Source organism: Sorex fumeus, unplaced genomic scaffold (genome assembly GCF_029834395.1).
Source record: "Sorex fumeus unplaced genomic scaffold, SorFum_2.1 ptg000075l, whole genome shotgun sequence".
Lineage (NCBI taxonomy): Eukaryota > Metazoa > Chordata > Mammalia > Eulipotyphla > Soricidae > Sorex > Sorex fumeus.
In genome coordinates, this window is record NW_026606132.1 from 7,378,476 (window position 1) to 7,396,228 (window position 17,753).

At 41.2% G+C, this 17,753-nt stretch overlaps 1 protein-coding gene across 1 annotated transcript in view; it reads left to right on the forward strand.

Moving 5' to 3' along the window:
• Window positions 1–17,753, forward strand: part of ADGRG4 (adhesion G protein-coupled receptor G4) — a 193,916-nt gene that overhangs the window by 136,131 nt on the left and 40,032 nt on the right. The window contains exons 19-23 of the mRNA XM_056130241.1: window positions 1,013–1,091; window positions 4,385–4,665; window positions 11,738–11,839; window positions 12,892–13,059; window positions 16,993–17,054. Coding sequence (XP_055986216.1) covers window positions 1,013–1,091; window positions 4,385–4,665; window positions 11,738–11,839; window positions 12,892–13,059; window positions 16,993–17,054 — 692 coding nt within the window. The remainder of the gene's footprint in view (window positions 1–1,012; window positions 1,092–4,384; window positions 4,666–11,737; window positions 11,840–12,891; window positions 13,060–16,992; window positions 17,055–17,753) is intronic.

The window sequence follows — 17,753 nt, forward strand, 5'->3', positions numbered from 1 at the left end:
GAGGTAGAAATAACTTTGTAAAGTATTTCCTGATTGTGGGCTGGAGCAATAGCACAGCGGGTAGGGTGTTTGCCTTGCACGTGGCTGACCCGAGGTTCAATTCCCAGCATCCCATATGGTCCCCTGAGCATCGAAAGGGATAATTCCTGAATACACAGCTAGGAGTGACCTCTGTACATCACCGGGTGTGACCCAAAAAGCAAATAAAAAAGTATTTCCTGATTGTGTGTAGATGTATAACTCTTTGTTTAGGAGAAATACTGTATGAGAAATAAATAAGTTGTGCATATGAATCAGTGGTGGAGCCCATGCCTCTTATGTGTGAGGCCCTGGATTTGATCCTAAGCAGTGCAAAAAGAGCCATTTAAGTTTTACAAATGTACAAGAAATTGGATTTTTAAACCTCCTATCTATACTCACATCACATTAGGCCACTTCAACTGAGCTGATTGCTTTATTATAGCCTTGCTGAATCGACTGGTTGTTAACTGTTCGATCTAGTCAAAATGCCAATCTGGTAACAAGTATGGAAACAGCCCCAGTGTCAAAAAAAAAAGCACTGTCAACTGCTACTGATTGCTGGGCTCCTTCCTCCAGGGTGACAGAGACTAAAAAGAGATCGAAAACTAAAGAGCAATATGGAAAGGGACAAAAAAATGGGACAAAAAAAATGGCGTCCCATCATCTAAGAGGAACTGCTTCATGCAAAAATGATGAGCTAGCTACTTCTATTGCCAAGTTGATTTTTTGGCACTCGGGCTATTTTCTATAACCAGTGGCTGTTGTAGGGGAACCATTGGCATGCTTCTTAGTTTTTCAGATTGGAGGGAGAACTCCTAGCAGTGTTTAACTTGGAAGGCTTCACAAACGTTTTGCAAACAATGGTATTTGGATGCCCACACATCTGTGGCTTATTTAAACAGTGTCTTAATACATCAGCTCCCACAGACATTGATGAGGCTCACTTCTCTGCTGTCTCATGGGACTCTTCTGGCTTGTTTCTCCACTCTAGGGATCCCAGCAATTGTGGTGGCCATCATACTTGGTGTGAATAAAGATCTGTATGGAACTCTAAGCCCAGCCACTCCATTGTAAGTATTGGAGCCTTTGCTTCTCAGTTGGGGGTGGGTGGGCTCTTGAGTAAGCAGCATAAACTGGGCTGTTCCTACTGGCTTTAGGCAAGAGCAAGCCTCAGTGTTTCTGTCTACACATTGTGAAGGACACACACATACGATGATTACATTTCAGGCTGTGCATGACCTTGGACAAGTTATCTTTCCTTTGACTTTAATGTCTTCCTCTGGCAAAAAGGTCTTACCATGTTTGCTTTTAACATTGCATACAAATGAAAATGACCTCGTTAATATAAAGCGCTCAGAATGTGGCTAGTTCCATGCTAAGTGCTGTGTAACTAGTGGCCTTTCCGATGGGAAAAAAAAAACTCATTTGGAAAGCAATGAAGCAGCCACCATCAGAAAAGCAGAGACAAGTGGCAAAACATTTTCTGCCTTTCAACAACTGCGTCTCCCCTGAAGAAGACATCACCACTCTTTTTTTTTTTTTGGTACACTGGTTCCAGCTTTTTTCCCCCTATGATTTCTTTTATTCTTTCTCTTTCTTTTTTCTTTCTTTTATGTATAAAGCCATCTCTTTGGCTCTTTCATCCGTGACCACAACAGAGTAGCCTTTCACTTCATGCCACCTTACCAGAGCTTTCTCTGATAGGCTTGGAGGCAGTTACTGTGCAGTTCTTTAGGCAGCCCAGTCTCATTTACCTCGTTGATTGTTTTTTTTACTTACCCATATTCGTTCTGTTTATCACTGCCTCTCAAGGTTTTTTTTTCATTATAGATTTCCTCTCCCACTGGACTGGAATCAAATGAAGGAGGTCTTGCCCCCAAGACTCCTTCGCCTTTCATATTAAGATGACAGTTTCCAGAGGGTCAAATTTATATTGCCCTTTCCAGTAGATGCTTTCTAATTAAAATTCCTTACTATCTTTTCTTTCTTTCTCTTTTTTCTTCCCTTCCTTCTGATTTCCTCCTTCATCCTCCCTCCTTGCCTGATTTAAAGGGTCCCCTGTGCCTACTTAATGGTGATTCTTCTTCAGAGATCAAAAGCAAAAGCAAAAGCAGAAAAAAATGACTCCATCCCCTCAACCCCCGCCTCCAAGAGCCCTTTCATATGTGAATTGGTTGGCAAGAAGCAGTGTTCGAAGAGTTTTTAATATTTTGAAGCAGTAATACACATAGTACAGAATTCAAATGCACATAAGGGTAGAGAGAGGATGAAAGGCAAGACTCACTCCCCTACCCAGATACCCAGTTTTTATTCCTTAGTGCAACCTTTATCATCAATAAGTAAATAGGTATAGAGATTATCTTGTACACTGTAACCCAAATGTCAGATGCTTGGTTTGGTATTTATCAGTATCTCTTGAAGATGATTTTATATCCAAATATAGAATAATGCCTATTTTGAGGTGGGAGTGGGAAGTATTGGATATACCTGGAAGGTTTACTCCTGGCTCTGTCTATACTAAGGGATCACTCCAGTGCAAGGAAAGGGACTGAACTCGGGTCCATGCATGCAAAGTAAGCACCTTAACCTCTGCACTATCTCCCTGATCTCAGAGTGCTGCCTCTTTTTAAGAATTTTCCATAGAGTTCTTTAAGACTGAGTATGTACCCAGTGAACCTTATTACATTCATTAGAAAAATTAAAATTAAATGCGCCCCCTACTCCTTCCAATACACACAAGCATACATGAAAGCTTCCCAAATAACATGAACAGTATGACTAACAAGGGATTATCTGATTTTAATAAAGAGGTTTCAGCTAACCTGACATGCAATTAAATTAGTGAAGTTTGTCTGTGTTTAAAAATCAGAGATGAGGCTGGGGAGATAGTATAGTTATTGAACCTTGCACATAGTCAATCCCAAATTTATCCCCAGCACCTCATATAGTCCCACGAACACTTCTAGGAGTGATCCCTGGGTACAGAACAAAGAGTAATCCCTGAGCACAACTGATGTGGCCCACCCACTACCACGACCACCACCACCAGCAAATTAGAGGTGGTACCTCCAGTAATTGCAAATACTATTTAGTATCTGCTCTTATGAACCCACATATTTTTTGTTTTCAATAAAAGTTCTAGGACCAGTAGTTAGCCCAGGAATCAATGTTTCATCTGACTATTGCAGATGAAACCTGTACCTGCAGTGGGAGATTTAGAATATGCATCACATTTGACACAATGCAAGTAGAGCTGTCCCCTTTCTGTTGCATTTTCTTTAACATTTATCATCTCATTATTGTTTGCTGGGCTGGAGTGATAGCACAGCGGGTAGGGCATTTGTCTTGCATGCAGCCAACCCGGGTTCAATTCCTCCGTCCCTATGGAGAGCCCGGCAAGCTACCGAGAGTATCCCGCCTGCACGGCAGAGCCTGGCAAGCTCCCCGTGGCGTATTCGTTATCCCAAAAACAGTAACAACAAGTTTCACAATGGAGACGTTACTGTTGCCTGTTCGAGCAAATTGATGAACAACGGGAGGACAGTGCTACAGTGCTACAGTGCTATTATTTGCTATAACATTCGAAAACACCGATCACTGTTCACATCCTGTTACTGTGATCTCTATCACAGCAAGCATAACTCAGTCTGCCAATAAAAACTCAGACCTTAAGTGGTGGGGTGGGTGATAAAAACTTTGTTTTCCTTTGTTTTCTGTGTGCAAGGCAAGCGTCTTAACTCCTATACTAGCTCTCCTGTTCCCAAAACATTAATAAGTAACACTGATTTTCTTCAAGGAGGAGAAATGGGTCCTTGAGGGGGCACATCAAGAGGGAGAATTAGGGTAGGGCGTTTGCCTTGCATTCGGCGGACTAGGCCAACCCGAGTTCAATTCCTCCACTCCTCTCGGAGAGCCAAGCAAGCAACCGAGAGTATCTCGCCCACACGGCAAAGCCTGGCAAGCTACCTGTGAAGTAGTTGATACGCCAAACACAGTAACAACAAGTCTCACAATGTTACTGGGCCCGCTCGAGCAAATCGATGAACAATGGGAGGATAGTGTTACAGTGCAGTGCTTTCTGCTATTGAAGAAAAATATAGTCTCCTAGGAATTGGACTGAGAGCGTTCTGAATATAGAGGACAAAAGGAGCCCATAGGATTTCTGACTCAGTGGCGGAGAGAACACGGAACTAGGTCTCAGGAAATTGGGGGTCCTAATTCTGGCTCTGCCTTTAATGGGTTGAGTGAAATCTATTGAGTCCTTATTATAGAAGTGAAACTCAGTACATGATCTTCAGAGTCCGGCTGCAACCAAGGAGTTTGTTTCTTTACCTCACAATGGTCTTTTTTTTGTTTCTTACAGTTGTTGGATTAAGGACAATTCTGCCTTTTACCTCTCAGTTGTGGCTTATTTTTGCCTCATATTTCTTGTAAATATCTCCATGTTCTGCACTGTTCTTGTGCAGCTGAATTCTATCAAAGCCCAAAGCCACAGGAAGAGACAGAAGATGATGCTGCATGACTTCAAAGGCATCATGAGCCTAACATTCTTACTTGGCCTCACCTGGGGGTTTGCCTTTTTTGCCTGGGGACCTGTGAGAAACATTTTCTTGTATTTTTTTGCTGTTTTTAACACTTTGCAAGGTAACTGATGCTTCTTTGTCCTTACTGTGACTAGCAAGTCTTTGCCTCCAGCAAAGTCTCTGCTGCCTTGAAAATAATCTCATCTTTTAGAGACTCAAAGGAAGAATTCTGCTGTTAGTGAGTTGATAGGCAACCATTGGCAACTTTAGCTAGATGTAAGGATTTCATTAATTGAATACTCAATCCACTGTCTAACTCAGAATATATGAAGAAGCCCAGAGTGCTGAACTGACTGCCACTAATTGGCAATGTCTATTACAATTCGACTTGCAATATTTCTTATAGCATCCATGACATAAACATGCATGCTCATAAGTGTACAAATACATAGTTGTGTCAACATTTTGAAGTGCACTCAAAGGAAGAAGTAACTTAGCAATTACTCAACACGAGAAACTAAGCTTTTGATCCTAAAGGCTGGCTGCATCAGATGCCCTAATATTATGGGAATGATCCAGGCTAAGAAATGAGAGAGTCATAAGAGAAGTGAATGTGAAGATCAAAGAGGTGTGAGTCAAGGCAAAGATCAAAGTTCGAATTTTGCTACAAACCAACTTTGAAAAAGTCTGAAATGTTGATTGAATGAGATCATTCTAAACTAATAGCTTCGTAGCTCTTGAACCACCTTCCCATTTTCTGTTGAAAGGAACAAGTGTTCAATGATGTTTTAAGTGGTAGGACAAAGATAAGATGAAAAATAAAAAGGCTAGAATTCTGAGTACTAGACCACTGAAAAAATTTTAAGGTTCTTGTTGACCTTATTTTACCTAATAAAAAATTCTTGGAAAGGGCCAGAGAGACAGCACATGAATTAAGGTGATTGTTTTGTGTGTAACTGGCCCCAGTTTGATCTCCAGCACTATGTATGTTCCGCTGGAAACCTCCAAGAGTGAACCGTGAACACTGCTGAATGTGGTCCACCTGGCTTCAGAAGTCTTGGGAGAAATAGGCATTCACTCGACTCAATGCTCTTAAGCTTCAGGTTGGCCATATTCATTTGGGCTAATGAGGCTGGCTGTGTGTTGACTTGCACGATGCTTTATTTAGGGTCTCCTTTACTTACAGCTCTTAAATATTCATCCAATAAACCCTTTTTTAAAAACCAAAGTACTCTCTCCTGGGGAGTTCTTGGTAATGCTCCAGTGAGAATAGGGCTATGTGGTCAACAAAATTTGGAAAATGAGGCAAATGTCAAACTCCATTCTTGAAAGGGAACAATAAATAATTGCATGTATTTTTTTAAAAAAAACCCTTTGAAAATTATTTTAATGCATAATTTCAAAGACCCTAGAACCCTTTGCATTGGGACTCTTAATATCCGAAGGACCTTAGAATATAAACAGGTGTTTAGTCATTACATGCCGGATATTTTATGTGTTACAGAGAGAGGGAGGAGCAATTCAGTACAAATAACTACTTTCTTATTGCCCTTTTAAAGTTACGAATATATGTTATTCTTTTTTAAGGCACCATGATTTACAATCGTATTCATGACAGGGTTTTATGTATATAATGTTTCAACAACACACACTCCACCAGAGTGTCCACTTCCCTCCACCATTATCTCCGGATTCTCTTCTTGCCTTCCCCAAGTCCATGCCGTAGTAAGCTCAGTTTCTGTAGATCAGTTCTCAGAATTGTTACCTTTGGCCATTTGACAGTGCATAGTTTTTGCCTAGAATCATATGGTTTTTAGTTTAGTTTTTTTTTTGGAGGAGGAGTAGGACTATACCTGACAATGTTCAGGTGATACTGTTTGGGGGCTCTGTGCTCAGGGGCCACTCCTGGTCATGCTTGCTTGGGGCAACCATACACATTACTGAAAATTATGCCAGGGATTGAATCAGAGTAGACCTCTGCTATCTCTCTGGCCACACTAATTTTGGGGTTTTGCCAAAGAATTTTATGATTGAAAAATCCACCTTATTTTGTAGCTATGATGTGTAGCAACTGAAACATTCTGTCCCACCAAAATCAGTTGACTTTACATAGAGCCATATTCTGATTGAAATGTGAAATTCCAAGTATGGTGTTTTCCTCCATGTGCCATTTGGATTTCTTTCTGTGGCAGAGACAGTATTTTTAGGAGTGCTCCCTATCACTCTCAAATGGTTTCCTTTGAAGCTACCAGAACTTGATTATGTCTTAGATTGGGCCTGAGGCCTTGGTGGTGGTTTAGACCAGTGATTTCAGCCTTTATATATACACCTATCTATAGATTTATAATTGAAGATTTCTGGTCTATACCAGTGTCTCCTAACCTTTGCCCATCTGTGGCCCCTTGTACCTTTTTTCTGTTCCCCTCTCCCATCATTATCTCCTTGTCTCATTCTGTGACACTCATATGATTTTCACCTAGATTATCCCTGGAGATATTACAGCCTTGGAATTTCACCCTTGAAAATCTCTGGGGAATGGTTCCTTGATGATAAATTTGGTCTACAAGTACAACCTCTTGAAGCTTGTACTTGTACTGAGTTATCCGGTTCTCACCAACATATTGTCTTGGTGTTGAATGTCCATTGAAGTGGTTTAGGAGCCAGATACAAGTGTTCTTCTTCAGCAGTTACCCCAGGCTTCTCATTGTGTCACTAATTCTGAAGGGAAACATGTTCACCCATGAAACGTGGTATTAAAGTAAAGCAACTTAAACACAAGAAAGAAACACAGTTGAGGATTTAAAGGGGAAGAGGTATTTTCCCCACAGTGAGGGTTCTTTTTTATGGTGTTATGGAAAAGGTTATTTCAGCAAAAATTTCACATGAGTAGAAGGAGGATCAAGTTGGGACTCCCTGGTGACTAAAACCAATGTCTCAGAGATCTAGCATCTCTTGGTCATCAGCTGGGTGTCAATAAAGAGCCAAACATTCCTTTTTCTTTGTCCTGCCTGCCAGACAGAATACGTCATCTTGTTGAGAGAGGGTTTTCAGAGCCCTGAGTTTCAAACTCATGTTATAGACTTCCATGACTCAAATACTCAAGACAAGAATGAAATCAATCCAGCGATCAAGTCAGTTATTTAAAAGCCAGAGGACAGGTTTGCAGTTCTGAGATAAGGGGTTGCCCTTTTTAAGGTGTGAAAACACTTATGTTCATGAGAGTCATTTCTGAAAGATAGTTGCACAAATTTATTCAGGTGATGGGGGCTGGAGAGAGAGTACAACAGGTAAGGCATTTGCCTTGCACGTAGCCTACTTGGGTTCAATAGCTTGCACTACACATGGAACCCCGAGCCCAGCTAGGAGTGTTCCTTAATCACAGAGTCAGGATTAAGCCCTGATCACAGTCAGATGTGTTCCCCCCTCAGGTGACAAAAACCTGCCATGGTCCATTCACTGTCCATGCTCCAGTGAATAAGCAGATCAATCTGTTACTGGGAAGAAAAAGGAAGGCTGGCAGAAGAATGAGAGAGTTGGCAGGTAGCTCATTGGAATTCAAAGAATAACCTTTAAGTCTGAGAAGGAATGCAACCCCATCCTGGAATCAGAGCAGTAATAGGTGCTGTTGTCACAGGTGCCCCTTGCATACGTTGAAGTGGGAGAGTTTTACCTGCGCTGACATGAAGGCTTTACTCTCATCAGTCGCTGCACCGGCCTCCTGGTGGTTGTTGCTCAGAAAAAAATGTGAACAGGGTCTAGTTTCAGCACCACAGTATTTTTTATTATAAATGAAGTAAAAGCCCTCCTGTGAGTTAGTGAGCTGGATCTTTCCATTTAGCTTCCAGATTGCTGCCTCCCATCTGGAATTGGAGAGTCTCACAGGGCTGGGGCCAGGGAACAAAAATCATCCGCCTCCAACGTCCTATCCAGGGAAAGAAGTCACTTGCTTCCACCTGAAACTTTCCAGAGATAGAGCTCGCTATTCTATAAAGTTGAATGTTCAACTTCCACCCCACTATCCTCTCTCTCCTTCTATCCTTTTTCTTCCCTCCCTTTTTCCCCCATCCCCCTCCTATCTCTTGCGCGCGCTCTCTCTCTCTCACACACACTCACACTTGCATTGATTTAAGGTGTACTATGTATGGGAGTGGCTTCTAATCAACTCCGAATCCTTGGCAGGGCAGCCTTCCCTGAGGTTGGATAATGTAGTGGTTATGATCTTGAGCTCTGCAATAACACTGCCTGCATTCAATCCTGACATAGCTTGATGACTTAGATTGGTGTCTAGGCCAAGGTTTCCTAAGGCTCTAAGCCTTGGTTTACTGGAAGCATCAAAGCCTTGTCTTCTTTCGAAAAAGAAGACAAATAGCAAGACCAATAATCCAATGCCTATAATGCAGTCATTGCTTAGTAAATACTAGCTGTGATTTATTTTGTAGCTGTTCTGTACCTTTCTCCTATTTCTGCTAGTTCTAACCTGGCATCCAGCCAGAATAAGCCTAATTTGTCCTTTTCATGACAGCCTTTTCACAACTTCAATTATTGCTGCCATCTCTACCTCTATTTCCCACTCCAAATTTTCTCTTCTCCAGATACAACTCCTCACGGTTTTCAACCTATTCTTAAGTTCATTCCATTTCTTGTCCACTGTAGAGAACTTTGTTTTGTTGTCAGCCTCTTAAAACAAAGTCTCCCAAACTCAGGCTTTGTCTAGATGTGCTGGGAGAAAGAAGAATCAAACCTGGACAGAACGGCAAGGACCACTCACCTGCTTTAACATTCTTTGCTACTTGGCTTGGAGTGATAGAACAGTTCAATCATTTATCTTGCATTCAATGATTTTGGTTTGATCCCCAGCACCACATTTGGTCCCCTGAGCACAGAGTCAGGAGTAAGCCCTAAGAACAATTGGGTTTGCCCCCCAGAACAAACACAAAAGATTCCCACAGGCACTACCAGAAATGAGCTTTAGAAGCATTTACTTCTGGGTCATTCTCAACCTCAACTTACAATGAGTTAAAATCCAGGACTAATCACTGACCTTTGAAGCAACTGGCCAATGGGGAGATAAGCCAAACCTGCATAAAAAACAAGGGATTCCAAAATGCACTTGGGCCCAAAGAAATATTTTAGGGGAGGGATACTCGGATCAAAATCAATATTCTAAAGAGTGGGGGAGCTGGTATAGGAAGTTATTGTGCTGGTCTTGCAAACAGTAAACTACAGTCAAGTACAGTTCAATTACCTGCACTGCATATGGTGGGCCGAGCACCACTGGAGTGATACCTTAGCACAGAGTCGGAAGAACGTTCAGATATGGGCCAAACCCTCCTCAACAAAAAGGGAAAATGAAATATTTGGAGGGGTCACACCTGGCAATGCACAGGGGTTACTCCTGGCTCTGCACTCAGGAATGACTCCTGGCGGTGCTCAGGGGACCATATGGGATGCTGGGAATCAAGCCCGGGTCGGCCTTGGGCAAGGCAAATGCCCTACCCGCTGTGCTATCGCTCCACCCCGAAAAAATGAAATATTTAAGACCCCAAAAAGTATTACTAAGGTAGAGAAGATAAAGAATTTGTGTATGAGGTACTTGAAGTTTAAGATAAGAAACATATTGAGCTGCTACATTTGAAACAAAGGTTGAAGTGATATAAAGGTGAAAAAAATGAAAAAAAAGGTATTTCTCTTTCAAGAACTTGACAGCTGGTAAAAGAGATGGAAAATATATGGAGAATGGCAAAATCAAACAGAACAAATTTTACATAAAGCTAAGAGTGATGGGAGTTCAGACATGGGAAAGATAGGTTTCACTGGTAAGACTGTGTATAAAAAAGAACTTTTACCATTATTGAGCGTCAAGCTGTTGATGTGAGATATTTTAACCTCATTCTTTTGGAAATACAGGATCATCTTGAGTCCCACTTTTATCCTCCAAGGTGATATTGTAGAATGTGGGAGTGAGAAATGCTTTTATTGTTGGTAGAGATACACAGCACCTTGATTCCACTTGCAGCACAAAATCAGTGGAAGATGAGGGCACTACATTTGTGTTTCATGCAGTTTACTTGTTCTCTTACACTATTAATTTTTATGAAAAGATTCTTCATCTATAGCCTGAGGGAATTGCACTTCCCAAAGTCTAAGTTCTAAGTCTAAGTTCTCTTTGTTCTCTAAGTACTCTTGAACAAGTACTCTTAGCACAGAGTCAGAAGAACAAGAACAAGTACTCTTGTTCAAGAGTAGAGCATGAATAATTGTTATCTATTGCTACATCCAAAATCCCCCCCCATTATAGTAGTCAATAAATATGTATTTTCTTCCATGTTTTCTGAGGGTCAGAAGCATCTTAGCTGGGTGGTTTGGCTGAGAACTCCTGTGACATTTCATCACTCTGTCAGTGTTGAAATAATCTAAAGAGTGAACTGGGGCTGGGGAATGTCCTTTTAGGAAGGTTTAGTTACAGAGTGCTGGACAGGATACTTAAGTTCTTTGCTATATGAGTGTAATCACAAGGCAGTCACTGTGACACTTTAGTCTTATTAGCAAAGGCCAGAGAATTAATACAGTGAATAGGGTGTTTGCTTTTTATGCAGCCAACCTGGGTTCTATCCCTGGCACTGCAAACGGTCCCTTGAGCATGGCCAGAAGTAATCCCTGAATGGAGTAAGCCCAGAGTACCACCGGATGTGACTCAGAAACAAACAAAAAAAAAGACATACAGGAATTGTCTTTTGGAATGAGTGATGAGAGAGAGAGAGAGGGAGGGAGGAAATAGAGAAGTCATAGAAATACGAATATATTTTAATATTGGAAATCTTGGGTGTGAACATCCCATTACTTTTGCTCTATTCACTTGGTACAATGTGAGAATGCAATGTGGGATGTACACAAGGATGTGAATATTAGTGATCACTGGGAACCAATTGGCTACCATGACAAGTCTGGTCTGCCAAGTTTTAGAATGAACAGCAGTCCAGAGTGAAAGCTATGGTTGTCATGAGCCTTGATATAGACCTTCTTGACACCACTGCCTTGGGAAAAGAAACTACAAAGATGAGTACAAAATGCTAGAATGGTTCTTGGGATCTTAGAAGGGGGAAAGGGTTTCTGTGATGACAAGTATAGGTTTGAGTTGGGACATTGATGACAGCAAGTGAAAAAGGTTGAAAAAGACTTTTTTTATCACTTAGGATTCCTCATTTTTGTGTTTCACTGTGTGATGAAGGAGAGTGTGCGGGAACAATGGCAGATACACCTCTGCTGTGGATGGTTGAGACTGGATAACTCTTCTGGTAAGATATCAGTTTGGATACAGTTTTGTATTTCACAGGTTTTACAACATGGATCAGATGAACTTGTTCCTCTTAACTTGAGTTCATATAAAATCGGCATCAACATGGAGGCAGTTTATTTGTGGGGAAAGTGATTTGTTCGTGGGATGAGATGAATGAAGTCAAGTGAAAATGCTAACTTGGGCCATATTTTAACTTCGTGAACTTTTCTTTTGGTCCAGATTCCTTAAGTTGTTTTTTATTGCTGTCACATTAGTCCCAATTCAATTAAAAGAACATTGATTGAGTGCTTACTGTCTTCCAGGAAGAGATGATGTCTGGCCACTATCCAACAGTGGATTGAATATAATGACTGTGGAGGTGGAAAGAATTTGTCAAAACACCTAAGATGCCTGGCTAGTTGGCTGCTTGGGTGTAGCAGTAGCCCTTACTGCATAGAGGGAGATGTATTAAACTCTGAGTTTGCTCCAGAGACTATCTCCAGTTTAGGCAAATGGATTTTCTATGTGTCAAATGGCTCTTCCAAATAAGGCAGGGAGATTCTGTTAATCTCAGTACAAAGCCCAGCTTATTTCCTTTATGGAGGCACTTTTGAACCTGAAGAGTCTATAAATAGCACCAGGATCCACCGGCTTTACCCTAGGCAGATGTGAGGGCACATGCTAGGCCCTGTGTTGGGTTCCAGATGAAGTAAATAGGCATCCTTGGTAAGAGAATTGGTTCTACCTGTACCACATATTACAGTTCAAAGATAATTCTTTTTTTTAATTAAAAAAATTTTTAATAGTGAGACATCATGAGATACACTTGCTAACTTACACATTTTTGTGCTTGAGTTTCAATTATACAATGATCAAATACCCATCCCTCCACCGGTGCCCATTTCCCACCACCACGGATCCCAGTATCCCTCCCACCCCCCTTCCCCCCATCCAGAATATATATTCTTGTGCGTTGGGCTTAGAAAAAAAAACAGGATGATTGAGGTATACTTAATATACTCTAAAATACAGCCATTTGCATGTAGACTTTTATTCATTTTGTGTTTTCAGATGGTGGTAGCAGGTGTGGTTTAAATGATGGATTTAAACAGGAGAGACTGAAGAAAACTTTTGAGCACAAACTCTTGGCACCATCCCTAAAGTCTACTGCAACTAGTTCCACTTTCAAATCTCTAGGCTCTGCTCAAGGCTCGCCTTCAGAAATAAGCTTCCCAAATGGTGAGAGAATACATTTTGTCGTCTACACTTACAGAGACATTGAACTAATATATGACCAGCTCTGTGCCCCCAGAAAATATTTCCTCCTTGAACATAAATGCTTGATGCATGTATATACCTGGGCTCTTTCTGAGTTGGGAAAAGGCATAGAGGCACCTGGTGAACTTTGTAAATACCAGTCTAGTGGTTTACTCAAGTCATGTAGAAGAGGCTAGAAGTTAAAAAAAAGTATGAGTAATTTTTAAAAAATCAATGTTGGCCATTAAAAACAAAGGAACTTTTGGACTTTGAGAAGTGCAATTCTCATAGTGTAATATGTGCACAAGTATCCACTGCACTTTGCACCAAAGTTCTAGTGCCATCCCACATTCCAAAAGACCCATCTACTCATTACCTCGTCCCCTCCCCTTTCCCTTTAATAACCATACCATTGTAGAGTTCACCAACATGAGTAATTAGTTTGGTGGTTTTTGCCTTTTATCCTGCTTGAGTAATTTATATTCCTCATATCAGTGAAACCATGTAATCGTCTTTCATTTTCCAACTTATTTCACTTAGCATAATTACCTGGTTATTCCATTTTTTGCCCCACGGAGCATGGTTTCATGGGGGAGGGGCAAGATATACTCAGTGGTGGTGTTCAGAGGATTATGCAGTGCTGGGAATCCAACCTGGAAATTCTGCGTGCAAAGTATGTACTAGAGTCCTTGAGCAGTCTCCCTGACGCAATTTGAGATTATAGACCACAGTTTCTTTATCTAGTCATCTATTGATGGGCATTTATGTGAACTCTGATTATTATCTGTTGTCAATAATGCTGCTATGAGCATAGCAGTGCAAATAATCTTTTCAAATTAGTGTTTTCATAGCCTTTGGAGAATGCCTGGGTAGACCTTGGTTAATCATATTGAACTCCATTTTTAAGGACTCTCCATACTGTTTTTCTATAGAGGCTGTGCCATTTTACATTTCTAGTGACAGTGTACTGGAATTCATTTTTCTCCACATCCTTGCCTACACTTATTACTCCAATCTTAACTATTGGTCATTATCACAGATTTGAGGTGAAAACTCATTGTATTTGCATTCACCTAACAATAAGTGGTGTTGTACAGTTGTGTGTGTGTTTGGGAGAGTGAGAGCAGTTGTCTATCTACACTGGAGAAATTCAGATCTTTTGTGCATTTGCTCACTGGTCTTATTTTTATGTTGTGAATAGGTGTGGGTTCTTTGTGTATTTTGGATATAAATCCCTTGTCAGATCTATGATGTGCAAATATGTTCTCCTCATTACCTTTTTGCTCTTGTTGTGTTTAAAAAAACTGTGTAGAAATGTTCGCTGTCACTGTCACTGTCCTCCTGTTGTTTATCTATTTTCTCGAGCGGGCACCAGTAACATCTCCATTGTGAGACTTCTTGTTACTGTTTTTGGCATATAGAATATGTCACGGATAGCTTGCTAGGCTTTGCTGTGCGGGCGGAATACTCTCGGTAACTTGCTGGGCTCTCATTTTACATAATTGTATTTGTTTATGAAATCCTTTCATATTTTGGTTTTGAGCCACAATTGGCAGTGCTCAGGGATTACTCCTGGCCCTGTGCTCAGGAGTTACTTCTGATGGGGCCTGGGGGACCGTTATAGTGCCAGCGATTGAAGGAGGATCAGCCACATGCAAGACCCTACCCACTACCCTATCTTTCCAGCCCCTATTTGTGGAGAATTGGTCAGGGGAAGTTTAGACCACACTCAGCTGTGCTAAAGGCTGAATTCCAACTCTGTTCTCAGGGATCACTTCCAGCGGATCTCAAATTGGGTACTGGGTATCAAACCTAGGTCAGCCACATGCAAAGCAAGCACCCTACACTATACTATCTCTCCAGCTACCTTGTTAAGAAAGAAAACTGTCTCATGGACAATCACTCAGCCCAGTAGCAACATAATACCCCCTAAGATTCAAAGTACACTGAGATTCTCATCTTCCTCCATTGAAAGCTAATTGCCTAGGTAATGAGACAGCTGTTTAGGTGATGATGGGTATTGGGAGGAATGGGCTAGAATAAGTGCTGTTCTAAGTGCCTAAAGTAAACATAAAGGCAAAGAGTTAAGAACTTCAAGTTGATGTGATAACTGTGTTTGGTACACCCATATGGACCCAATGTAGTTGCCTTTGGTAGCATTTCTGAAACCCAAAGTAGGCCCCAAGTAACACACAGAGAAAATTTCTCTACTGGCTTGACTGTAGTCATTCTCCTATCCCCTCAGTGCTTGTGGCAGAGCTACCTCATCTGATGTCATTTCTATTATGTTAGCTCCAGGAAGCAACATGGCAACTTAAAATAAAACAAAGCAAAACGACAAAACTTGGGGCCAGAAAGCTTTTGACTTGAGTCGCTAACTTTGTGATTTGGGGCAAATCACGTCCCTGTTCACAGTTACACTCTCTCTGTTTTCAATATGACTGATGCTGTGACTGATATCCAATATGCTTTCGAGTTTTAAGATTGGAGGATTCCCCTCTATTTTTCAGTTTTACAGGTGCATCGGCCAGTCAACAGAATCTTAGAATTTTTCCACAATACCAGTTTATGGAATCTTCATTTCTCTATAGTGGTACACGTGTCTAAGATATTTGGAGAAACTAAACAGACATAAATTTAAAAAAAAGAAGGGGCTGGAGAGATACTACAGCAGGTTAAGGCATCTTCCACGCACTCACCTACCTTGGGTCTAATCCTTAGCATACATATGATACCCTGAGCACTTCTAGAAGTGAACTCTTACCACAGAGCTAGAATTGTGGACACAGCCAGGTGTGGCCCAAAAAAACCCTAAAACAGAAAAAAGAAAAAGAAAAAGTAAAGCAGTGTTTTACTACCATGATAATAACTATTGATCTTTTGACCAGTATTCAGGGAAAGTGGCTGTTTCAGATCAGTAGAATAGAGAACAGTTGAGACTTTTCTTTGCAAGAGTACTTGAAAATGCTGTATTCAAGATTCCTCTTCCTCTATTTTGAGGCCATACCTGCTGATGCTCAAGGCCTATTCTTGCATCTGTGCTGAGAAGTGACTATTGGTGGTGTTAAGGGACCATACATGGTGCTTGGGTTAGAACCAGAGTTGGTCACATGCAAGGCAAGTGCCTTAACTCCTGCACAATCTCTCCAGCTCTAGATGCAAAGTGTTAAAGCCTTGCCAAACCATCGACTATGAGAACCTGTGACTGACAGTGAGTCCCACTTTTTGAGCCGTGGGTCCTAAAAGTGCACCCTGCAGGCTTCCAGAAACTTGACTTCCTTCACTTGGAATGAAATGGCCTCCCCTAACTACCACTTTATACTCTTGGGGTTCAGAAGCAACTTAAACCTCTAAGACTATCATATTGCTAGGGCATCATGTGTGTGTTATCATTTAACATGATTGCTTCCTAAAGGCCTTGTCCATGAATATCCTTCAAGGATTCAAGGATTATCCATGAATATCCTCCCAAATGCAAAGGTTACTGAGAATAGCTTTTCCGGCTACTCACAGTGCTCGAAGAACATATATATGTTTAATCAGTTAAATGGTGGTGTCAGGATGAATGAATCTACCCAGACTTACATGACATTAACCATGGAAAGCTTCACAACTTGCAGTTTCTAATCCTTCTATTAATTGCTTCATTCAATGAATATTTTGTTTTTGTTTGGTTTGGGGACTGCACCTGGTGCTGCTAAGGGCTTACCGCTGGTTCTGCACTCAGGGATCACTCCTGATGGTGTTCAGGGGACCATATGTGATACCAGTCACTGAGCAAAAGGTCAGCTACTTGCAAGTGCCCTACCTGCTATACTATCGCTCCTGTCTTTCAATAAATATTTCTTACATTTCTTCTATGTGAAAAGTCCCCAGTGCCCATGACTGAAATTGTTTTTTTTCCCTTTAACATAGGTTGCTTTGATGAAGATCCCTACTGCTTCTCTCCCTTGAGTTGTGAAGTTGTGCCTAATTACGTGAGAAGAATTTTACCTGTGGAAATCCAAATGAATTTCATTCACAAACAAAGATATTTTCAATAATTCCCAGCAGAGATGCCCTAATTCTTCCCCCCACCCCATGCATCTCCCCAATCCCAGACTGGTAGAAATGTCGAATTTCTGAAGCTTTCTGCTTCAACTTTGTAGTCACAATATTATTTTGGAAGGGACAAAATGAGATAGCATTTAGTGAATGTTCAATTGATAGTAATACATATTTAATTCATTAGTTGTTCCTTTGTCTTATTATATTAAATGTGATAGTGTGCACTTATTAGGAAATAAAGATCTGCAGCATGAAGATTTTCTGCAGAAATTATTTATTTTGAGAGGGGTTGTGTTAACCAAAACCAACAATGCCCCAGCGCTCTGTGCTCAGGAGTGACCCTGGCCATGCTCAAGGGACCGTATGCCTTTCTAGGGATTAGAATCTGGTTCAACTTTATGGGAGGCAAGTTTCTTAACTCTTGTACTATCTCTCTGGCCCTGTTTCAGGAAAAGAGAAAGAAAGGAACAAAGGAAAGAAAGAAGGAAGGAAGAAGAAAGGAAGGAAGGAAGGAAGGAAGGAAGGAAGGAAAGGAGGGAGGGAGGGAGGGAGGGAGGGAGGGAGGGAGGGAGGGAGGGAGGAAGGGAGGGAGGGAATGGGAGGGAGGAAGGGAGGGAGGGAGAGAAGGG